The sequence below is a fragment of the Aquarana catesbeiana genome, linkage group LG08 (assembly GCF_042186555.1).
Source record: "Aquarana catesbeiana isolate 2022-GZ linkage group LG08, ASM4218655v1, whole genome shotgun sequence".
Classification (NCBI taxonomy): Eukaryota; Metazoa; Chordata; class Amphibia; order Anura; family Ranidae; genus Aquarana; species Aquarana catesbeiana.
In genome coordinates, this window is record NC_133331.1 from 43017930 (window position 1) to 43044552 (window position 26623).

The 26623-nt window shown below is 44.4% G+C and overlaps 1 protein-coding gene across 1 annotated transcript in view; it reads left to right on the top strand.

The window, feature by feature from the left end:
* Window positions 1–26623, top strand: part of ADAM12 (ADAM metallopeptidase domain 12) — a 970627-nt gene that overhangs the window by 844312 nt on the left and 99692 nt on the right. The window contains exons 15-16 of the mRNA XM_073595739.1: window positions 16818–16926; window positions 17029–17227. Coding sequence (XP_073451840.1) covers window positions 16818–16926; window positions 17029–17227 — 308 coding nt within the window. The remainder of the gene's footprint in view (window positions 1–16817; window positions 16927–17028; window positions 17228–26623) is intronic.

A 26623-nucleotide genomic window follows, 5' to 3' on the forward strand; every position in this document is an offset into this window, starting at 1 on the left:
ACACTGTTTAGTGCTATACGCTGTCAGATTATTATTGCTGTTGGTGTCCAAACCAGGAAGACTTAAAGGAGAAGTACAGCCAAAGCTTGTCCGTTCTGCACTCCTGTGACCTGTTTTCAGAAGACAACGGGCTGAAACCCGCTGTCGGCTGATGTCACAAAGCCGGTCCAGGCTGGGGAAAGATTGCAACCACATGGTTGGGATCCACCCACGTGCCTGGACTGGCACCCGGCTCAGCCTCTCAGTGAGCCACTGAGAGCCTGAGCCGGCCACTCCTGCCCCCTCCACAGCCCAGTGCACCAGTGAGCGTGGGGACCAATGCTGCATCCACCTAGGTAAGTAGGATTAAAAAAAAAAAAAGATTTCCATACTAATCTTTTAGGAAAATAGGAGAATAAGTAACCCCCTGGTACTGATGGGACTTTAACCACTGCGGCAGGTTGGCTCTATTGCGCGAATCGCCGTAGCTGTACGTCGGTTCGTGCAATAGATACAGTGGGTGATGCGCGTGACCAGAGGCTGCGATGTCCGCCGGCCACCCGTGATTGCTCTACAAAGAGCCAGAACGGGGATCTGTCAATGTAAACAAACAGATCCCCATTCTGTCAGGGGAGTAGAGAGAGATCATCTGTGCCTAGTGAATAACCCCTTCCCTGCCAGTGTCATTTATACAGTAATTGGTGCATTTTTATAGCACTGATCGCTGTATAAATGTCGCTGGTCCCAAAAAAGTGTCAAGTGTCCGATCTGTCCACTGAAATGTCGCAGTCTCGCTAAAAATCGATCATCACGGCCATTACTAGTAAAAAATAATAAAAATGCCATAACTCTATCCCCTATTTTGCAGACGCTATAACTTTTGCGCAAACCAATCAAAATTTGCTTATTGCGATTTTTTTTATTTACCAAAAATATGTAGAAGAATACATATTGGCCTAAACTGAGGAAGAAATTTGTTTTTCTTATATTCTTTTGGGTGATATTTATTATACCAAAAAAGCAAAAAATATAGATTTTTTTCAAAATTTGTGCTTTTTTTGGTTATAGCGAAAAAAATAAAAAACGCAGAGGTGATCAAATACAGGAAGTCCCCGAGTTACAAACATCCGACTTGCGAACGACTCCTACTTAGGAACGGGACAGCGGGCACATTCGACAGACCCTTTTTCGATGACGGGCACATTTGACGGAACATCGGAAAACAACATATCTGCCGTTCTGCCCATGCTGTTCCGGCTTACGAACATATTCGACTTAAGAACAAACCTACAGTCCCTAGCCCGTTCGTAACTTGGGGACTGCCTGTACTAGCAAAAGAAAGCTCTATTTGTGGGGAAAAAAGGACATAATTCTTGTTTGGGTACAACATCGCATGACCGCGCAATTGTCGGTTAAAGCGACACAGTGCCGTATCGCAAAAATGGCCTGGTCATTAAGGGGGTAAATCCTTCCGGTCCTTAAGTGGTTAATAGCAACTTAAGTCAAAAGGAGATAAATAGTATTATATAAAGCATGTCGTTTTTATTCATACATTCGTAAAAAGGTGTATACATCACCAATTATATAAAAAATCCTCAAATGATGAAAGAGCTGGTTTATATGGGTTATGTACAATATTGCGACCCCTGTCTTCTCTCTGTACCGACGCGTTTCAGGAAGGGTTCAATCCTTTCTTCCGGGATGTTAAGAGAAGGTCACATACATTATTGAATTCATCCACATGAAAAGCATGTTGATGATCATCACAGATGTATGGAGAGGTTTCACTGTGCCACAACTCGAGGTGCCTCAGGTGCCCCCAAAGGAACAACCGGGGTGCCACACATTCCACACAAGGATCCCCCCTAAGTAAACCGCTCCGCATAGCCGTTGATGGCCAGGTGTATAGGGAAAAAGAAAAATGGAAAGAATCTGGGGATCTTAAGGCTCAGTGACACAAGCAGCAGTGCCCCATACTTCCCTTTTAAAGAAAATAAGTATTGCCACAAGTACAAAGTGCTTTTGAAATGCCCCAGGGGACTCAGTACACATCGCCCTTGCCCTCCTTCACAGACTGAATACATAATGATAGGCATTTCTATGGGGAAGTTACAGCCATCATTAAAGGCTCAGCACCTTCTCAATTCTGCAGCACTCCACATTATTTTGTAGCACTGTCTGTGCTTCCTCTGCTACCTTACTTGTATATAAATTACTATCTTTACTGAGCCCAGACACACTCGCTATTTCGGAGGTGACAGAATTATCAAGCTGCAGACGCTGCAGAATTCATAAGAAAACAGAAGCCAATCTCGTAAAGGGTAACGCCACTTTCGTGGAGAAAAAAATGGTAAATAAAAAAAAAATATATACCATATATACTCGAGTATAAGTCGATCCGAGTATAAGTCGAGGCCCCTAATTTACCACCAAAAAGTGGGAAAAACGTATTGACCCGTGTATAAGACGAGGGTGAGAAATGCAGCAGCTACTGTAAGTGGAAAGAGGGTCAACAATGCCAATCTGCAGCTGTATACCTCCCTGTGTCCTGTGCATGTGTCATGTGTCCTGTGTTTATGTGCATGTGTATATGTGTATATGTGCATGTGTCATGTGTCCTGTGTATATGTGTATGTGTCCTGTATATATGTGCATGTGTCCTGTGTCTTGTGCATGTGTCATGTGTATATGTGCATGTGTCATGTACCTGTGTCCTGTGTATATGTGAATGTGTCATGTGTATATGTGCATGTGTCATGTGTATATGTACCTGTGTGCATGTGTCTGTGTGCATCCTACCTGTGTCCTGTGCATCCTCCGTGTGCCTCTCTGCACCCATCAGCATGTGCGGCAGCCATTCACTGTTCAAAAGCCGCGCCTCCTCCTCGCCCATGATAGGCAGAAAACTCCATTTCCCAGCAGTCAGCGGTCAGCCTATCAAGGACATTCTCTCATCCTCATACCACGGACAAGGATGAGAGAATGTCCGTGATAGACTGCCTATCACAGACGAGGAGGCGCGGCTTTTGAACAGTGAGAGGCTGCCGAGTGCTATGTAGCACACGCTGGCCGCCGTCTGCCTGCATGACACGCTGATCATGTAGGCAGACGGCGGTGACTCGAGTATAAGTCGAGGGGGGCACTTTCAGCCACAAAAAAGGGGCTGAAAAATTCGACTTATACTCGAGTATATAAGGTACATATCGCATATACGATTGTGACACAAGCCATATTGCGATTGAATGTTATTAACCACTTCAGCCCCGGAAGGATTTACCCCCTTCCTGACCAGAGAACTTTTTGCGATTCGGCACTGCGTCGATTTAACTGACAATTGGGCGGTCGTGCAACGATGCACCCAAACAAAAGTGACGTCCTTTTTTCCCCACAAATAGAGCTTTCTTTTGGTGGTATTTGATCACTTCTGCGGTTTTTATTTTTTGCGCTATAAACAAAAAAAGAGCGACAGTTTTGAAAAAAAGCAATATTTTTTACTTTTTGCTAAATAAATAAATATGAATAAATATCACTGAAAAATATATAAAAAAACAATTTTTTTTCCTCAGTTTAGGCCGATATGTATTCTTCTACATATTTTTGGTAAAAAAAATCGCAATAAGTGTATATTGATTGGTTTGCGCAAAAGTTATAGCGTCTGCAAAAAAAAGGATAGATTTATGGCATTTTTTTATTATTTTTTTTTTTTTTATTAGTAATGGCGGCGAACTGTGATTTTTTTATCGTGACTGTAACATTATGGCAGACACATCGAACACTTTTGACAGCCGTACCTGTACGCCCATTTGCCCAGCCGTGCCATTGTACCGACGTATATCGTCATGCGGTGGTCGGCATATGATTAAAAATTATCTTTCCTTTTCAATCTGCAGGTATCCTTTTCTGTAAAATGCAATACGGCTTCTTGGAGGTATTCTGTATACAGATATAAAATTTCCTGCTTGTGCGATTTGGCTTACTGATTTTCCCAGACGTCTGCACGAAGATATAAGTCAGATATCAGGCATCCCCTGCAACAAAAATTTCATTTTTGGTGTAATACTCCCAATAGGAAATCACATCTAAAGGGACGAAAGCCCGGCAATTTTCCTCATTAGAGCCCTGCAGCTGGTTAATAATTAATAATTATGAAATTACTCCCATTAGATTAATTTACCACAAGGACACAGACAGACAGGGATTTCTTCAGAATAGCAAAAGGTAGGAATCTGCAACAAAGTTCGTTAAAATCCTTGCAATGTACGTAGATCACCCGGAGGGGAATGTTTTATTCTCAACAAAAGTGGAGTTACTCTTTAATAATCTATCTCCTCCGAAATAGCAGGTCTTTAGCCCCATACACACCATTAGATTTTCTGCAGATTTTTGTCTTCAGATTTACCAAAACCATGTAGTGCAAGGGCCTGATTGCATGCAAATTGAAACTCTTAAGGTTTGACCTCATATTATATGGTTTGGGTAAATGTGAAGACGAAAATCTGCAGAAAATCGAATAGTGTGTATGAGGCCTTAGTCAAGCCAGTGCTTCATGTACATGTAGCACTACCCCCACATTGGCTGCTCTACATTTAACTGGTTCTTTCCCAACCCAGTGCAAAGGCAGCAGGCACACCGCAACAGTCCCTTCACTCTGGCTCATTGAACAGTCCAGGGGTTTGTCTTTTGTATTTTATCGCTTGTAGAAACTTAGGAGGGGATTAGGGGGTGATATGGGATATTCCAAAGTGCTGAAGCACAATTCTGCAGAGCACTCTAAACATCAGGAGCACACTCTTTCACTCACAGCTGGGAACCATAAGATAGTTTTCTAGATTAGGTGTAGCTAGACTGGAACAATCCATAGGTTCACGCTGGGGTCCAGGGAGTAGATTTGGCACAGAACAAAGGCTCTACTCACAGAATCCTGGAACAAGTTCAGTCCATAGGTGCAGCCTCTTGTAAAGAATTTCAACATCCAGGAGCCAGAGGGAAGCAGTCCCCTCCTCCTCTCAACTCACTGATCCATTCCCTCGGGAGGGAAAAAAGACAATCTCCTCAGGGTTCCTCAAGGATATTTTGAAAGCAAACCTTCCACCATCTGGGCACACCCCCTAGGGATTGGCTAGATCCTGCTCAATAGCCGGGCTGGTCATTTGAACGCTCCCTCCCCTAAACTCTAGAAACTGCTCCTAGAGGCAGGGGGAAGCAATCAAACTTCCAGCCTGTGAAGCCCTGAACAGACCAGACCATATAATCATGTTCCTGTGATTACAGAAGAAGCCAAAAACGAAATTTACCTAGTAGCCTAACTAGGTGGGTGCTACAGTCATGTAAGTGAGCAGAGGAGGCACAGACAGAGCCTGGACACCTGGCAGCTTGCAGTGGGGTAGTGTGGTCTCTTTCGTCCAGTGTTATCAGATGGCAGTGGAAGAGATGAGGGGTCAGCTATCTGTTACCCCAGCACAGATTTAGATGGGATCAAGTGTTCTGTGGACTGGGTCCCCTGGGGGATTTCAAAAACGTTTTGTACTTGTTGCAATACTACTTCTTTAACCTCACTGGAAGTGATAGAAAATCATGCAATGGGGACAAAAAGGAAACTGTTTTTATGTAGAGCTCATAAAAAAAATAATGGAGAACTGTATTGAAAAAGTGAAGAATTGCTAGGTTGTAGAGAATATCTGTGAATGTTAAATGTGCCTAAACAGTACGTGGAAAGAATACATTTTGTCTTGAATTCCTCTTAAAAAGCAGCAAACTTTCTGAGAGTGTGCCTAGGAACTCCTCTGCCTACAGCCTCCAGTTTAAGATGTAAGCACTGCTGCTTCTCGACGACAGTCTCAGAAGGTTTAGAGTGAGATTTGGTGATGTTACTGTGCTGCTCAATGTTTTCTTTGCTGGAGGCTCTGAAATGAGGAAGCAAAACCCTGTCTCTACCAAGATGGCAGTCAAATACCAAACATCTATCAAATGCAGGAACACAACACCAATCTACAAGAGCCTAAGCCAATGCTAATTATATCTCATCAATGGAGGCTATGTCTAGTAATGCCAGTAGTCCTAACAGGCGCAATTTCTCCTTTAGCTCTGTGATGTGCAGTGAAAGGGTTTGTACATCTAAGATTGATAAATCAGGTGTTTATATTTGTTAGGTTGTGGAATTATCCATGTCTTTAGAGACTTTGATGGTAAATTCTCTGTATATGGGTCCTTAAATCCACCAACATGCTGCAACCATAAAAAAAGAGTTTCACTCTTCCTGTTGGTGACTGGAGGTCAGAGCTGTGCCATAAACAGGAGAGACCAGTCCTGCTTTAAAATGTGGAAATAATTTCCCCTCAAGGGCGGGACTTTAAAGGCATAGACTGAGAGACACAGAGACACAGGAAAATACTGTATGTATTTTCTACTGTTATATGTCTATACCTTGTGTGCATACCTATCTGTGACTCTCCTGCAATGCTATACACCTTTAAACATATTTTCACAGATTTTTTGCATTTATGTCTATATATATCTTGTGTTTTTTTTGATAAAGTATGTAATAAATAAACTTTTTATATTTTTTATGATACTCTGTGTCTCTCAGTCTATGCCTTTAAAGTCCCGCCCTTGAGGGGAAACTATTTGCAAAATTTAAGCTTGGGATGTAGGCTGGCATAAACAGCACACACTTGTGCACAACCTCCACTCCCTTTTGATATCTGCTTTAAAATGTGGGTCAAATTCACAAGCAAGTGCAAATAAAAAGAAATCGAAGGCTCAGCAATGTGGGATCCTAAGATAGCAAGGATAACTTGCAACAAATTTGTAACAGTGTTTAATTGTAAGTCTGGTAACTTACTGCACATTTTCACTGGCAAGTTGTAGCAGGGCACTTGAAGCACAAGTTCTAGTTGGCACTTTTCCAATTTGTAGTAAATGTGCATGGCAAGTCTCTAGCAAGAGCAAAGTTGCAGTGGTAAGACTACAGGAAGAGCTCTGCAAGTCTACAGCATTAAAATTCAGCCACAGTGACCCCTGTGGTGGGATGACCACTGCACAACATAACTGAACCAGATATTGCAGTAGCCTTGCAGAATGTTTGCAAAGAAAGTTGATCTGGAGTCATGCAATGCGGACTTGCTGCAATTGTGCAACAAACTTGTGAAGTCTGGCAATAGCTTAGCAAGTAATTTTCAAACTTGCAGCACAATTGCTTGCTATCTGGGATTGGTCTGTTTTCTGTGCTTCAGTTCTCAAGTCTGCTAACCTGTTGCAGCCAATATATGTGGGCATTATTCTTCTTGTTGGTGAATGGGGCAGAGTTGGGCCATAAGCAGTAGATTATTCAATAGAAACATGTGAGTGAAACCCACAAGAACGTACAGCAGACCTAGTATCAGTAAAAACTCTGCAATGTTGTGTGACAGTATATTAATGCTTTTATATTCTTTTTGTTGATGATTAGTAAACATCAGGTCAGTAATGTGAAGCCAGCAAGGGCCCCGATATTAATACATGCAGCACAGACACATTTTACCAGGTGTCCATCCGTCAGTAAATGTGTACTCAACTTCCGCATCTTCAGTGTTGTAACTAGACTGAAATAAATATCTCTCGCTTGCCTGGCATTGATTTTATTATCAGTTCGCAAGAGATGTTCCCCTCAAGAGCAGAATGAGGAATCTCTGCTCTACACCAAATTAATTTAACATTTTAGCTTTTCTCAGGATACTCACTTTATTTTGATGCCTGACTAGTTTTATAATAACAGCCTATAGTTTAATATTTAAAATATTCTTTCTTTTTTATCGCAAATTCAGTGTTGTATTTAGGAACATTGCTGGTTTCCCTAACAGCAAATGTGTTGTATGTGAGATGTTGTTAAAGCCCAACTCCGGGCACAATTCTTTTTGGAAGTTTTGATGTGTAAGCAAAATGTTAACTAGCCTCATCTGTGATACATTCCTGGATCGCTTGATAGCACATTGAAATGAATACTCTTTCTGACAGATAGTACAGATCCTGGTGTACTTCTTACCCGCTTCGCATAGGGGAGTGGCCGATCTAAAAGACTGCAGTGCTAGTATTATTTTCCTGTCCCCCCGGCCAGTCACAGAAGACACAGGGGGAGATATACTACCTGACGCACACTGACCATTACACTCACCTACCTGACATACACTGACCATTACACTCACCTACCTGACATACACTGACCATTACACTCACCTACCTGACATACACTGACCATTACCCTCACCTACCTGACCCACACTGACCTACCTGACCCACACTGACCTACCTGACCCACACTCTCCCACTTGACCCACACTCTCCTACCTGACATACACTGACCATTACACTCACCTACCTGACATACACTGACCATTACACTCACCTACCTGACCCACACTGACCTACCTGACCCACACTGACCTACCTGACCCACACTCTCCCACTTGACCCACACTGACCTACCTGACATACACTGACCATTACACTCACCTACCTGACCCACACTGACCTACCTGACCCACACTCTCCCACTTGACCCACACTCTCCTACCTGACATACACTGACCTACCTGACCCACACTGACCCACCTGACATACACTGACCATTACACTCACCTACCCGACATACACTAACCTACCTGACATACACTGACTATTACACTCACCTTCCTGACATACACTGACCTACCTGACCCACACCCTCCTACTTGACCCACACTCTCCTACCTGACATACACTGACCTACCTGACCCACACTGACCTACCTGACATACACTGACCATTACACTCACCTACCTGACATACACTAACCTACCTGACCCACACTGACCTACCTGACCCACACTGACCTTCCTGACCCACACTGACCTACCTGACTTACACTGACCCACACTGACCTACACTGACCTACCTGACCCACACTGACCTACCTGACCCGCACTGACCTACCTGACCCGCACTGACCTACCTGACCCACACTCACCTACCTGACCCGCACTCACCTACCTGACATACACTGACCTACCTGACATACACTGACCTACCTGACCCGCACTGACCTACCTGACCCGCACTGACCTACCTGACCCGCACTGACCTACCTGACCCGCACTGACCTACCTGACCCGCACTGACCTACCTGACCCGCACTGACCTACCTGACATACACTGACCTACCTGACCCACACTCTCCCACTTGACCCACACTCTCCTACCTGACATACACTGACCTACCTGACCCACACTGACCCACCTGACATACACTGACCATTACACTCACCTACCCGACATACACTAACCTACCTGACATACACTGACTATTACACTCACCTTCCTGACATACACTGACCTACCTGACCCACACCCTCCTACTTGACCCACACTCTCCTACCTGACATACACTGACCTACCTGACCCACACTGACCTACCTGACATACACTGACCATTACACTCACCTACCTGACATACACTAACCTACCTGACCCACACTGACCTACCTGACCCACACTGACCTACCTGACCCACACTGACCTTCCTGACCCACACTGACCTACCTGACTTACACTGACCCACACTGACCTACACTGACCTACCTGACCTACACTGACCTACCTGACCCACACTGACCTACCTGACCCGCACTGACCTACCTGACCCGCACTGACCTACCTGACCCGCACTGACCTACCTGACCCACACTCACCTACCTGACCCGCACTCACCTACCTGACATACACTGACCTACCTGACATACACTGACCTACCTGACATACACTGACCTACCTGACCCGCACTGACCTACCTGACCCGCACTGACCTACCTGACCCGCACTGACCTACCTGACCCGCACTGACCTACCTGACCCGCACTGACCTACCTGACCCGCACTGACCTACCTGACCCACACTGACCTACCTGACATACACTGACCTACCTGACCCACACTGACCTACCTGACCCACACTGACCTACCTGACCCACACTGACCTACCTGACATACACTGACCTACCTGAGCAACACTGACATACACTGACCCACACTGACATTATACACTGACCTACCTGACTTCAGGTGGCATTACCTCCTCTTCCAGCTCAGCTGTAGTGTGTGGTGCTCCCATAGAGTAGACAGCAGGGCCAGGCACTCCAGGCAGCCAGAGCCATGACACACGAGAGGAGAGCCGCCCGAGCGCAGATTGGGGATCTTCTCACAGTGGTGCGGCGGCCGCATTGTAATTCCCGCCTTCTGGAGCCTGCAGCGTCTATGATGGACGTCACACGTCCCGCGGCACCCGCATTGGACCGGTGGGTCATCCATCATAGGCGCTGCAGGCTCAAGAAAGCGGGACCTGCTATGTCACTCGGTCACGCTCGGGTCAGCTTCTAACCTTAGCTTTTTCAATTAGGCTTTGACAATAAAAGCTGATTGGTTACTATTCACAGCTGCACCAGATTCTGAGTGCCCCAGTTTTAGTAAATCTCTCTCAGAGCATTTTGGCATTGACCAAGGAGAATGGGGTAAAAAGAAAGGCCACTGGTGCTGCAGTCTAAAAAACCTGCAGCTATCATAAGCAGAGTGGGCCAGAAGTTTAGCGAGCGCTGTACTATCCGTCTGAAAGGAAATTATTTCACTTTAAAATATAATCAGTACACCAGGCTGTCTAATTAAACCCAGCAAAAGATGTGTTATTTACTAAAATAATCTGAAATAAAATTATGGGTGGCTTGGCAACAAGAATACACATTACGAGGTTGTTGGCATTAAATATTCACACTTTAAAAGAGTTGTAAAAGCAGAAGGTTTTTTTATCTTAATGCATACTATGCATTAAGATAAAAAAAACCTTCGGTGTGTAGCACCCCCCTAATTACTTACCTGAGCCCCATCTCTGTCCAGCAATATCCATGAGTGTCTTGGCCATCCGGGACTCTTCTCCTGATTGGCTGAGACACAGCAGCGGTGCCATTGGCTCCCACAGCTATCAAAGTCAATCAGAAGGGGGGGTGTGGTCAGGTCGGGGCTTCGTGTCTGAATGGACACCGGGAGCTGTGGCTCGGCTTGGGTCCCCCCATAGCAAGCTGCTTCATGTGGGGGCACTCAACAGGAGGGAGGGGCCAGGAGCAGCGAAGAGGGGCCCGAGAAGAGGAGGATCCGGGCTGCTCTGTGCAACTTTTTCCGACCAAAAAATTGAGAACCTGCTCTCAATCTTTTGCTAGCAGGAATTCCGTCAGCAAAAGTCCGATGGAGCATACACACGGTCAGAATATCCGACTAAAGGCTCTGATCAGACTTTTGCTGGCGGGATTTCCACTCGTGTGTACGGGGCTTTAGAGCCCGTTCCCTACACACACTGGTTTTGGCACATACCCTGGAGGATACAGAGGTGCCAGATTTGACACAAGCATCTTGCAGTGTGTGAAAATGGATGCTGATTGAGCTTATGATCACCCCTTGCAAGAAACTGTTGGCCTGGAGGCTAGAAACTTTCTGTTTTGATATACTGTATCCCAAGTGAGAGGACTTTCTGTTGTTTCAATAAATAAATGTTTTACACCAACTGTTTTTTCCACGTGGACTTACCTGTCATCCTGTGCTTAAAGCAGAACTAAACTCGCTCCATCAACATGAACTATTTTTAATCATTATTCTGCTACCATTAGTATATATTACAATATAATATATTTATTTGTTTTAATCTGCTTCCTGGTTTCTGGCCTAGGCCAAAATCATGTCATATATCCTAGGAGTCCTAAAGGGCAGGTTTTTGCTTTAAAAAGAGGAAGAGGGGTTTCTCAGCGAAGTACACCTTCCTGCCAGCATGCCTAAACTAAGGGCAGATAAATTCAGTGAAGTAAATGCCAAATTAACAATCTGTCCTTACTCAAGATGGCCATGGCTAGAAATGCTAGGGTGGTGTTTTTCAAAGTGATTTCTCAACAAAATATAGCATTGAACATTGATACCTTAGATCAGGGGTGCTCAACCTTTTGAAGAGTGAGGGCCCCTTAAGTGATTTGGTACCAGGTTGCGGGCCACAATGAACCATGGGGTTTTTACAACCCCAAACATATACGAGCCCTTACCGACCTGAGCCCGCTATAAGGCTGCTTTCACACTGATGTGCTGTGGTTTACCCGCACCGGGGTTGCAACGCAGTGCACCTGTGGCTTTCCTACGGGTTAGCTGCGCTTTGCCTTAGACTTCTATAATATCTTGCAGGTGTGGTGAACTTTCTGAAGGCTTACCAAAACTCCTGCATTCGGGAAAGCTTTTCCAACTTCTCCTGAGATCGCTCTCTAGGCTGCTAGAAATGTCCCAGGGGAAGTGCACTTAGTATGACTCCACCTGGGACAGCTTCTGCGGCTCCAGCTTCCTCTGTGGCCGCCTGCTGCCGACTCCATGCACTCTGATGCTCTGACAGAGGGTTCACCTTCCAGCAGGACAATGACCCCAAACACACTGCTAAAGCAACACTTGAGTGGTTTAAGGGGAAACATGTAAATGTGTTGGAATGGCCTAGTCAAAGCCCAGACCTCAGTCCAATAGAAAATCTGTGATCAGATTTAAAGATTGCTGTTCACAAGCGCAAACCATCCAACTTGAAGGAGCTGGAGCAGTTTTGCAAGGAGGAATGGGCAAAAACCCCAGTGGTAAGATGTGGCAAGCTCATAGAGACTTATCCAAAGCGACTTGGAGCTGTGATAGCCGCAAAAGGTGGCTCTACAAAGTATTGACTTTGGGGGGGTGAATAGTTATGCACATTGACTTTTTCTGTTATTTTGTCCTATTTGTTGTTTGCTTCACAATAAAAAAAAAACCAAAAAAAAAAACCTCTAAAGTTGTGGGCATGTTCTGTAAATTACCAGTTGCCGACCGCCGATAGCGTGGCCGTGCCCACGGGACCGGCGGACTCCATGTCCACTGGTCTCCCGGTGATCATGTCACGGAGCCTCAGAATGAGGAAGTGTCTATTTCCTCGTTCTGGCTTGTGTCATGACAGAGATCACCGCTCCCTGTCATCGGGAGCAGTGATCGCTGTCATGTGACTTGAAGCCCACCCCCCCCACACAGTTAGAATCACTCCTTAGGACACACTAAACCCCTTCATCACCCCCTAGTGGTTAACCCCTTTACTGCCCGTGTCATTTACACAGTAATCAGTGCATTTTTATAGCACTGATTGCTGTATAAATGACAATGGTCCCAAAATAGTGTCAAAATTGTCCGATGTGTCCGCCATAATGTCGCAGTCCCGATAAAAATCGCAGATCGCCGCCATTACTAATAAAAAAAATTAAAAATAAAAATGCCATAAAACTAAAAAAAAAAAACTAAAAATAAAAACCGCAGAGGTGATCAATTGCCACCAAAAAAAAGCTCCATTTGTGGGGAAAAAATGACATCAGTTTATTTGGGTATAGTGTAGCATGACCGCGCAATTGTCAGTTAAAGCAATGCAGTGTCGTATCTCGAAAAATGGCCTGGTCAGGAAGGGGGTAAAACCTTCCGGGGCTGAAGTAATTAATAATATTAAAATGTAATGTTGAGGTTGCTAGATACTGAAGTAGAGGGAGAGGTTTGTATTGCTTGTTTTTCAGCACCAATTAGAAAATAAAAGTAGGCGATTGATTGCGGTAAGCAGCCCAGGCATTTTCTGAGGCTTCATACAACAATCCCGTAAAATTTTAGTTCTGTTCTATAAATCTCACACTTCCAGGTATGAAAATTTTAAACGGTTTCTGCTCACTAAAGATGTTTTGCCATGACTGAAAGCCCCCCTATTATTTCCGAAAGCAAGCTGGGAAATCTCTGGGGGACAGAGTACAAGAACATGACGTTCGCTGGCTTTAATGGAGCCAAATCATACATTTCAAGCCTCTGAGTTTATTCGGTGACCTCTACAAAGCACCAGAAGAAAAGCTTGAAAGCCTGACATCAGATGTTATCCTGATTTACTTTTCATCAATTAACATGGCTGGGAATGGACTAGAGAGAAAAACACGACACTTTAGGACCTGTTTTAGTAAAATCTAGCAATTACCGAGCCTGCAAATTTTGCAATTCGTTTTCTTTTACTAAAAAAGACGTTCGGGGGATACATTTGGAAAGTTACTTGATGCTTCAGAAAGACCAGCAGACCTGTTGTGTCTGCAGTACTTTAAAGTCATTGCATGTAGCTCATAATTGTAGCTTGTAGACCTAAAATCTTTGAAGTGCTAAACCCCACCCCATCCACTAAGCACTCACAATGTCTTTTTCCAAGCTCGTCTTTTCATAGAGCAGACTATTTGAGATTTGTTTAAAGCTCAATGCACCTTTGAAAATACATTTTCCTACTAGAGAATTTTGGGTTCAGACACCCCTGACAAACAGCACAGCCAGGCTAGTCACCTCTTTACCTCAATTAAAAAGAAAACTACACTTAGGGAAATGGATGAGACCACTTCTGATCTCATCTCCTATAAACGCTAGTTGCCGGTCATGACATTCCATAGGCTCCTGTTGCTGTCAATTCTGTGAGGAGTGGAGGCCGAGTTGCGTGCTGTGTGTCTATGGATGCACACAGCCCGGCTCAGGAGCGTGCCTGCACTGCTTGCCTCCATAGCACTCAGCTTTCTATGGGTGCACACACACAGAGAAGATGAGGAGGGGAGGGCGCCAGCGGGGGACCCCATAAAAGGAGGTATGGTGCCTCTCTGTGCAAAACCACTGCACAGAGCAGGTAAGTAATAGCCATAGGTGTGCGCAGCCTATTGCATTAGATTGTGCATTGCGAAGCTCAAACACACATGCTTTTCTCTGCAGCCTCAACTTCACTGGACAGTGAATGAATGGGAAGTGCTCCGTGCTGAGCTGCTTCCTGTTCATAAACTGAAGACTAGTAAACCCAGTTTACTATGCTTCGGTTATGAATGAACACAGTGAGTGAGTGTGTTCACTGTGTTCATATAATAAAGGAAGGGGCAAATAAATGACATATCAACACGCCCTTTTTTCCACTCTCCTTCCTGAAACATCCTCCGCAGCAGCCAAGGGAAACGGAGGGGATCCAGCAGCACTGCAGGGGGGGGGGCTCTTTCTCTCATCCTAGACCCTACGCACGGCTTTGTCCCCCCCTAATCCATACTATCTACACTGGAGACTTACTGAAGGCAGTGTCCTGAGTCCTAGATCTTTCTTCAATCATTGGACAGTCTGTCTCACTGGTTGAGTTTATAGTTTTAACCGCCAGTTCAGACCACTCTGATCGATTACCCCCTATCAAAAGTGCGTTTTCAACTACAAGTCCTGGTTATTATGGTTGCCAACTTTTGTTAGTTTGAGGCCTGTTCAGCCATTGAATTTTACCATTTCAATACCGTGGATTTTTTGTCTGATTTATTCATACATGACCCCTACAATATACTACTTTGAAAAATTATTGTATTATATCTGTAAACTTCTGAAGAAGCGCAATTGTGCACGCAACATGTACAGCGAAAAATCTCCTTGTGACCTCCCACTGTGACTCGACCACTCCATGCACTTTATTCCTTTTTGGATGCTGCTACTGTTTTTTTTTTAAATTACATCCTATTGGACTAGTATACAATATTTGGAGGTGTTATTTGGGGTCATGTACTAATATGATGTGTTTTCTTTTTACGTCACGATTTTAACTTTATCCAATTAAAATTCCGAATAATTCTTATCCTATGTGTGCCTATAAAGTCCTTTTCTGCAATTTCTTATTCATTTTTTCCATTCAATATCGGGACGTTGGCATATTGTTACTAGTGTATCCACAGTGTCACCCTGTGAGGATGCACATTAAATTTCATTAAATCTTTCTGACAATATAGGGGGAAGCCCAGGCAGTAGGGGAGGTCAACACCGCACAGAGTGGTCAGGAACACCGATCCCCCTACACACCTATGTGCCTAATATGTTTATTATTTGAATTAAAAAAATGTCCCTTACAACTGCTTCACGGTCTTGTTCGCATGGACCTACCTTCAGTGTGCAGGGGTGATATTCCCCTGCAGGGGGATGCACAGGTGTTCCATTCATCTCCGTGCAGACAGTCCCATTCATGTTAGTTGGAATTCAGCAGCTGCACAGACACAGCTGCTGCTCCCAATTTGACAGCTGTGCAGGTTCGGGTGCACACTGATTGCATTCGGGGCTCTGCACCTCTGTGGCTGTCAGATTGGGAGCAACAGCTGTGTTCATGCAATCGCTGCATACTAGTTGACATGAATTGGATAACCTGCATGGGGATGCATGTAATACCTGTACTTCCCTCTATGGACAAACATAGCCCTTTGCACCGGTGTATGCTGTAGTATGCCCATGCAAACAAGGTGCCGGGGTGCCAATAGGAATGGCAAGGACAGCCTGACACAAGAACAAGAAGGGGGTTGAATGATGTTGGCTATCATTCAGCTTTGTTAGACTGACCGCAGCATGCAAAGCCCTATATCCTGGATTGGCTCCGAGTGATGACACTGATTATCAGATATTGATGAGATATAGTTATTTCCACTAACTTGTATTTGTTGTGGAGCGCTGAGAGTCAGGTGTGTTTAACTTAAGAGTGTCGGGATACCATTAGAAATGTCCAGGACAGCCTGACATCAGAACAAGAAGTGGGTTGAAAGATGCTGGCTGTCATTCCACTGGGAGCACTGGTGACATATAGTGGTGGCGAAGAAGTACTGGAAGGGCAGCTTCAAGTTGAAGGTGAGTATTACAGCAAAAGCAGTTTTTTGTATTTAGCTGTGCTGGGTTGCCTAATTGTTTTACTAAAGCTGGAATTCAGTTTTAATTAACACAGATCTGTGCTTTTCATGTTTCAGGTGCAAAGCCAGCTCCCGGTATTTGTTTTGAGAGAGTGAACTCCGCAGGGGATCCATATGGGAACTGTGGAAAAGACTCGTCGGGAACGTTTATGAAATGTGAAAGCAGGTAGCTTTACTTCTATGCAAGTTAATCGATTACAGGAAATAATTTATCTCTGATATTTTACATTTAACGACACAGAATAAATCCATTTCTCTTACTGTTTAGAGATGCCAAGTGTGGAAAGACGCAGTGCCAAGGTGGTGCCAGCCGGCCTGTCATTGGCACAAATGCCGTTTCCATTGAGACAAATATCCCCCTGCAGGAAGGTGGCAGAATCCTGTGCCGTGGCACACACGTGTACCTGGGGGACGATATGCCGGATCCAGGGCTCGTTCTCACTGGCACAAAATGTGGACATGGAAAGGTAAGTGTGTGGAGAAGAGATGATTGTTCACAGTATAGTGCAAACCTAATGCTCAGAAGTGAACTCCTCACATTGGGGAACATGTATGACCTGGTAGGAATAGCAGTTGGCTTGTATATTGTGGTGGTACAGATATTTGCACCTCCTAAAAAGTGTGTTTTTGGAGTAGAAAGACGGAGTTTAGCACTCTGTAACATCATCACAGTTGTGAAGTGTCTTCCCTTATGAGAAGACAATGGCAAGAAAGGCTGCCATTTCTTCTCACCCTTTGAAAATGCTAGTTGCCTGGTCAGCTGACTGTCAAACAAGCACTAAGCAATTTTCCCAGAACATATTTGCAGGTCAGAAAAGTCAGTGTAGAGTCATTATCTGCACTCTTGATATTCTATGATGCAAGCAAGTAATTATCGTGGCAGCCAGGAAAATAGCATTTTCGGCAGAGCTCACAACAATGGCAGCCTTTGTTTTTCTGATGACAGGTTTCCTTTAAATCTGAAGTCTTTTCAAATGCACAGAAGAAATACATAGACAACTAATTTACCTGCCAGAGGGTTTGTATTTCTGTCCATCCAAGCCTTAGATGTACACAGCTCTGCCCCACAGCACAGCCCTGTCTGGCAGGGGAGGGGATCTGATTTTTCACTGCTGCACTTTCACTTTCACTTACTGGTCTTTTCCCCACCCCCACCCTGTGACTGGACAGTAGGAGGAAAAGTGGTATACTGGTGAGCTCTGTCACTACTATCAGCACACTTGATTGGCACCTCTTTCTCCTGCCCCCTCTCTGAGCTCTGGTGTTACAGGGACTGCAAGAGGCTGAAACCAAGTCGAATTCATGTATTTAGGCCGCCTGTATTTATAGAAGATCTATCATCATCTTTTTTTTTTACACTTCTTTCTTTTATGGGTCAAAGTGCATATAGTATTTAGTTCCATGTTGCTAGCTGCTTCCTAACCCTAGTTATGATGTCGGCCATAGATGGTTAGAATCTTGGCCGGTTCAGCAGGGACCTGCTGAGATTCTAACCATGTGCGGGCAGCCTGAATGTACCCAAGTCAATCCATCGATCATTTTGGGTACAACCAGCACGTGGGATTTTCAGAATGTAATTATTACCAGTGGCTATAGCCGCTAACCATAATCACTGTGTTCTCCCGGAAGGGGCAGCTCGCTGTACTTCCCCCCTCCCCTGTAGGAAGAACACTTTGGCTCCGCAGGAGGTATTCCCCCATCAAGACTCACTGGGGGAATCGAGCCATTTTCTTTCCTGCAACCACAAAACCAAGAAAGTTGCACTATCTATGGCCAGCTTGTGTAAAGTAGATTCGTAAAAGGCAAAACATGGTTAGAATGGCAAAAAAGCATGCCTACACTGCAGATTAATACAAAACAGATTTTGAAAGCTACATGGATGCTTCATAGCAATGTCTTTGTGGTACCATCAGGGTAAAGTGGCTGTATAGTATCTATAAGACTCTATAACAGAGTCAAGCTGAAAATAATCACTTCAGCAAAACGGTTCAGAACACAAGAAGCTATTTGCAATTATCCTCATAAATACCAGCCCTTATAGTGAAATCCAGGGTAGCTCTAGTAACAAAGGTGAACAACTGGAGAATTCCAAGGCCCAAAGACACAAAGGGCCACCCAGCTTGAACTGGAGTACTCTGGTAGCAATTGGAGAGGGGGTCCCCACAGTGGCTGGGTCTTCTGGAGAGGCTGCGTCCTATCAGACTCTGACATGGCCGCCCCTGTGCTGGTCCTGACAGTGGAGGGCCTCTCACCTGTCTGCAGATCACTTGCCCAGCTACCTCTGCCTCATCGGGTGTGAACTCTCTGAGCTGCTGATGGAGGTAATAATAGAAAGGTATCTTCTTTGGGGCATGTCCAGGAAATCAGGGAGATGTAGGTGCCTGCACCTACATCTAAGCATGGTGAGTGTGACAGAACCATCGAGCACCCATCTTGGGTGCCTCGGTCAAGATATAGCTTCCTCCAGTCTGGAACCAGGAATTATAGCTGAGCACCCAAGATACTAGATGACACTAGCTTAGATGCAAACTGGAACTCACTTTATTGAAAAATCACACAGAATATATAGCATAGAAGAACAGTTAGAACCTGATCACATTACCCTAACAATGCAAACTGTAAACAGGAATATAATTACCATAGCTAAGGAAAAGCCAACATAAACATTTAAGCTAATTAAACAACTAGCCATCTAAGTGACTCAGTGCCCACCCAAACCATTCGGCACCAAGCCCACAACCCTGGATACAAAGTACATTACATATTATCATAAGCATAAACATCCCACAATGGTTCAATAACCAGGTAAAGTGCTCACAATATTAAGCACATCTCCAAGAGATGATCAGACAGACTGAAACAATAGGAGACTCAATCAACAAGGGGAATGCACACCTAGGAGGCACACACTGGGAGAGACCTACTTAACAGTAAACACTTAACAAACAGTGATCCCACCCCACCCCACCCCAGACTGTCCGGCAACAGTCTACAACAGTCTGATACAAACTCATACAAAGTTTCAGCAGTCTGAAAAGGTGGAATTAATTTACCTACATAGCTTTCTTGAGGGATATTATTGAGAAATATTTCTGTCCCAAGTAAAGGAGCCTCTCCAACCCAGTCTGAGGGATGGCCACTATATTTCCTCTGACCATTAACCTGTACAATATTAATATTACACCTTTCCATCCACTCCAGAAGGGAAGCTTTATTGTTCTTATTCAGAGAATTAATCCAAGCCTTGCTCTCAGCGTTCATCACGTTGTTGTCCATCATTAGAGAATGATCTGTTCTCTCCATGGGCCATGATTGGTGGGTAGGAGGCTTGCTCCTAGTCCTCGCTAAAAACCCCTGTCCTGGTTCGGTCTGTCACAGTGAATAAATAGGCACTCCGCTACAAAGACACTGGGTCTCATACATGAAAGTGGCAAGTCTTGTCCATGCAGTAGACCTTATGGAATTAACGTGGACTCTAAATATGACTTTCTTCTGCCAGATAAAATCTGTGGGAAATTTCAACTAGGCAGAATGAACTGTAGGGACTCTAAACTGGAGCATTGTGAATATGATTCATGAATATCCTTTGTTATCTGCAGAAACTTGCTTCTTTGTACTTTCTAAAACAGGAATTCAGGTGCTGCCATCACTACTGCAGTCATACTCAGTTTATGCCTTTCTTCATCATATCATAATAAGGGCAAGTTTGCCACCCCATGCCTAAAACAAATCAGCTGATCGCCATTCCCCTTTTAGTTATGAAGCAGCATTACACATATTAAAATAATAATTTGGTGGACAAGGAGAGATTTATTGCAGATTTTACTATAACGCTGGTAAAAATTCTGCAGGCGTTTTTAGTTTTAGTTTGGTAACGAACCCTTTGCCTGTCCCTTAGTGCAACATTTCAGAGTATAATCCCAATAATGATTTAGAAGGTTTTGATATGTTAGCAGAGATTCCTGGCGTTCACATAGAAGTCCTACTCATCTCTTAAATATGAACATGCTCATCGCAGCAAATATGCAGCTTTACATCATCAGAGTCCCTCCTGCCAGTACAGCCAGATAGCGGGAGTGATGGGATAAATACTGATAAGTGGATATTGAAGAGTGAGAGCCAGCTTTGTGTTTAACTCTCCAGCGTCAGAGTGGAATAGACCCTGCCTGTGTATATTGGCCAGGAAAGTCATTTGAGTCTATTCTCACCCAGAGTTCATATCCCTCCAGCGTCCGTGTCCAGAGAACCTGGAGGATGACCTGTGCTCTGTCCAGATGGCTAAATGTGAACCCCGCCATCGCTAACCACTCATTACATCACATTATTATTTTTTAATAGGTGTCTTGAATTTGTAAACATTTGTTTCTCTCTAATGGAAACATTTGGCAGCTGCTGATCGGTGACAACACGCATTAAACCGTCCAATTACTCCTTCAATAATTATCCCTTTCTTGATGGGAAACGATGGCAAGAGCACGCTCAAAATGAAACCTTCACTTCTGCTTTGACCGCCTGCCCTGTATGTGCTGGAATGATGCCCCCCGAAAGAGACTGATCAAATAAAAGGGGCATAGTCCGGACTATTCCCTGCAGGTTTGACAATGATTAGGTTATGTACACTTTTGGTAAGGAATTCAATGAACATTTTCAGCCATCCGCTGCAGGTTGTTGTTCTGGGAAATTCGCAGTTCAGTAACAATTTACAATTACATACAGAATCATTACTGATTTTTGGAAAGCTCTGCAGTAAGAATTAGCAACTAGGCCAAATGTTCGCTAGTGAAGAATAGAAATAATATCTAATATTCTTGTATCTCAAGGGCGTTTCTGGATGAATAGCCTTGATAGTCAGACTGACTTAAAAACAAAGTGCGAGTTTATTGTCACACAGTTGGCATCATAAATACAATGAAAAAAAGACAGTTCAGTTAGCAGTTCAGTTCAGTGTAGGTAAAAATATATGAAATAGAAGTTATAAAGTTGTAATAAGTTTATGAAAGCATGTGTGCTTCATGGCTGCTGCCTTCTGTCTCCATGCTGTCTTGTGTAACCAAAAAGAAGCAGGAAAGGACGTTCTTAGACTTCTGAGAGAATTCAGCTGTTTTAAGTTGTCAAAGTGTCTTCATGTGAATATGTCTGTGTCATCTCTCCTAGTGGGTGTGTGCGTGTCTGACCTTCAATATGGAAGGCTTGGCTTTATATGTTACATGTGAACATCATAACCTCACAAAAACTTAGCACCTTGTATGGCTAACTTCAGCAATATGCTATACAAAAGGAGATACTAACTCAGAGAGTCATATGGAGTTTGATTGGCAAGCCCACATGTAACACTCTATACTTGTGTAGCAATGTAGTTGCCGCTAGTAACAAACAATCCACCAATTCACCCCGCTGCCAGACTTCATACATCTTTTTCAGAGACAATGAACAGTCTTTTGCTGGTTTTGTTTTTGTTGTTTTATTGGGGGGGTACAACTTGGATAGGGGAAAGGGATATGGGATGCCCATAGGATTCATCATTGCCATCATATTTAAGATTTTAGCACAAAGTTTGAGCCAGAAGATTGGATGTGGATTAACATTGCATATGAATCTCCTCCTGCATCTCTATGCAGACTGTTACTCCTCCTCTGCTTAACTTCTGCAGACTATCTCTTCTTACAATTCTCCTCCTGCACAACCTTGTTTCCTCCTACACACACTGTTTTCCTCCTGTGCAAAGTTACAGTTACTGAATTAAAGTATGTCACATCTTCTTCTTTTAGGGAGTAAGGACTCACTCCGAACAAGTCCCTAAACTGGCTCTGGATGCTCGCTGCCACTAGGCCTGAGGCCTGCAGAACCTCTCCCCAGAGGCCTAGTAGTTTAAAAGCATGACTTTAGATGGTGGACTACTGTCCCCAGCCAGCCCAACTTGCAAATCCTGTGCCCTCAGGCCACATCGATTTGACACAGATCCCCACAGTCTCTTCTCTGATCCAGGACTCCCCATCATTCACCGTGTGTATGATGAAGACTCTGCTAATGACCGTGTAAAAGCAGAGTTCCCTCGCAGACTTCCTGGCACATCCAGCCCTCCACTGTGGTAACACTCACTGACCTTCCACTGCCCTGAGTCCTTGATGAGGAACTTGACTGCACCATGCGTTCCGACAGCTTCACCTGCCCCTCTGCTCCAGGAGTTCTCCACCACCGACCGTGTGGTGGCAGACATTGCCAATGACCGTGTAGAGGCAATGTGCCCTCACAGTCTCCCTGGGCCTCCTCCTGCAATCGGTACACCCCCCCTCCCCCGACCCAGATGGGGGTGTCGTCCTGCTGCTGACTAGCATTCCATTCCTCACTTCACTCAGCCGACTTCTCCCCTCAGTGGCATATCACCTCAGCTTATATATGAGGCCCGCCCCCTGCCAATACCAATTGGGGATTGGTCAGGGTTCACACACAAGCTGCCTGCCACTCCAGTTCCAGGCCCAGCCCCTCTTCCATAATCTTCCCTCTGGAGGCAGGGGACGCGCCCCAGAACTAGAGCACAGGTGGTCACACCCACTGTTACTCTGACCACTCCCAGCCCCCCAGATCAAAACAGACAGGCCTAGCTTGCAGCATAGGCCTGCCTAAATTTGCCTGTGCTGACTGTCACTAGTAAAATAACCCTTACTAGCACCTGCCTATTGGTAGAGGGTGCTACACTTGAAGTAATATGCTGATCGTGTAATGTCATATAACCAAACATCTACTAATATGAACACATATTACCAACTTTAACTACATTAAGTAACTATATACTAATACTCAGGGCTTTTTTTCAGCCGGAACTCACCAGAACTGCGTTCCGGGACCTCTGGCAGCCCTCTCCTCTCCAGCCTGCCATTTAATACTACAGCCAGTAGAGGAAGTTTTCTGCACAGCGCACTTCCTCTACTGGCTTCTCTGTGCTAGCGCTGGGTACTCAGGACTGCTGCCCTCGATCACTGTTAGGTCCCATGTCCCAACCTTCAGCTGCTGCAGTGATTCGGGAGGAAGCTTCCATCCCTGCCTGCCGCCGCTACTCAGACTTTGTAGCACGGAGCAGAGGAAGCCTGAAACATCTCCTCAGCTCTGTGCTACACTAGGGGGAGCTCTCCAGTCCACTGCACTGTGTAGAAGAAAAAGCCTGCACATACCATGGAGAGCGGTGATAGCAGAAGAGGTGAGGGATCTGTCACTGTGAAAACGAGGGAGAGCTTTGCAGGGACCAGAGAGTTCATTCAGAGAGGAGTGCACTATGGAAGTGTGTGGGGGGGAGGGGGAATGTGTGGAGAGAGGTAAAGTTTTTGTGTGTTTTTAGCAGAGGGGAGAGCATTGTACACAGAGGAGAGCTGGGGGGGATTTGTGATGAGAGGAAAGCTAGGAGGGGATTTGTGATGTGAGGAGAGCTAGGAGGGGATTTGTGATGAGAGGAGAGATAGGAGGGGATTTGTGATGAGAGGAGAGCTGGAGGGGATTTGTGATGTGAGGAGAGCTAGGAGGGGATTTGTGATGAGAAGAGAGCTAGGAGGGGATTTGTGATGAGAGGAGAGCTGGGGGGGATTTTGGGGAATTTTCCTTATGTGATACACAGTTCTAAGCCTTAACTCCTTACAATTTTTTGGCGCCGCTGTAAATCTCTCCTCTAAGGAAGGTGTGGCTGGGGGTGGGGGTTGGGTGTGGTTGGGGCGGAGTTTGGGCGTGGTTGGGGCGGAGAGTTGGACAGAGAGGGTGAGTTCCTGCATCTGTTCTCTGAGAAAAAAAGCCCTGCTAATACTTATCAATATGACTGAGACTACACTAAACTAACTTAACAGATATAAACAAATATGTATTATTCCTCTAGATACGTGTCTATTTTTGTCTTCTCATGACATTCTATACCAATATACCTTATATGTCATTCTCATACACCAGAAACTTCTAGCAATACTCAGCTTTAGATGAAGAATCCTATCAAATCAATTGATCAAGGTCATTCACACATACTATATTTATTATGACTAATCATAAAACCAAATATGTTTTGCAAGCTTGCCATGAATACAATATAACACCTATAAGTTGAATTATGAATTTGGAATGATATTCTAACAGCTAGAAGCAAAATATAATATATCTTTTTTGTCAGGTGCAAGCTTTGGTAATTGATAATGAACATCACTGATTGCTGTAGGTAAAAACTATGTGCCAGCCTGTACTACGCTGAGTTAGTGGCATTTGCAAGGCATTAGCAATCAGTAAAGATGGCATTCAAGACATACAACAAATATTTCACACCCAGGTGTTTTTAACAAAATAAAAAAATCTCTTTTTATGTTATTTCATAAAAGCAGTAGAACAAAACATGATCACTCCTCTTCCTAATAATGAAGTTTTAAGCCATGGACGACACTCTCTCTCAAGGGATATAGAGGTTGAATATGCATGTTTTAGGGTCCTATGATTTGGCAAAGGAGGTTTTCATCTTTGGCACCAGACACTGCTGAAGCTATGCATTTCAGAACTACAAGTACACTATATTACCATAAGTATTGGGACACCAGCCTTTACACGTACATGAACTTTACCCACTTCCTGACCAGGCCATTTTTTGCGATGCGTCACTTTAACTGACAACTTTAACAGTCGTGCGATGCTGTACCCAAATAAAATTGATGTGCTTTTTTTCCCCATAAATAGAGCTTTCTTTTGTTGGTATTTGATCACCTTTGCCGTTTTTATTTTTTGCGCTATAAACAAAAAAGACCGACAATTTTGAAAAAGAAAAACAATATTTTTTACTTTTTGCTATAATACATATCCAGAAAAAAAATGTAAAAAAACAAGTTTCTTCATCAATTTAGGCCAATATGTATTCTTCTACATATTTTTGTTAAAAAAAATCTCAATAAGCATATATTGATTAATTTTGCGCAAAAGTTATCGTGTCTACAAAATAGGGGATAGATTTATGGAATTTTTATAATCTTTTTATTTTTTTTTTACTAGTAATGTCAGTGATCAGCGATTTTTAGCAGGACTGCGACATTGCAGCGGACAGATCGGACACTTTTTGGGACCAGTGACATTTATACAGTGATCAGTGCTATAAAAATGCAATGATTACTGTATAAATGAAACTGGCAGGGAAGGAGTTAACACTAGAAGGTGATCAAGGGGTTAAATGTGTTCCCTGGGAGGTGTTTCTAACTGTGGGGGGGGGGGGGTGTTAAACTGGAGGAAAAGAGATCATGATTCAGCTTAGCTGAAACACGATCTCCCACTTTTCCTCCCTTACAGATCAGAGGTGTGCTTTGTTTACATCGGCACACCGCTGATCCGTCTCTCCTATGAATGATGGGCGGGTCGCGGCAGCCATCGTGACAGCTGGACCCCCATATTAGCTCCACGCTGAGTCGAATCTTAGCGGGAGGGACAGGTGCGCCCCCTAAACCGTGTGCACAAAATCACATACAGGTACGTGATTTTGCACACCCGGGCCGCAGTAAATGTGGGGCGGTTAATGGCGTCCCAGTCTTAGTTTTTACGGTTCAATATTGAGTTGGCCCATTCTGTGCAGGCCAGTCAAGTTCCTCCACCCCAAACTCACTTATCCATGTCTTTATGGACCTTGCTTTGTGCACTGGTGCGCAGTCATGTAGGAACGGGAAGGGAACATCCCCAAACTGTTCCCACAAAGTTGGGAGCATGAAATTGTCCAAAATGTCTTGGTATGCTGACGCCTTAAGAGTTCCCTTCACTGGAACTAAGGGGCCAAGCCCAACCGCTGAAAAATGACCCCACACCATAATTCCCCCTCCACCAAATGATTTGGACCAGTGCACAAAGCAAGGTCCATAATAACATAT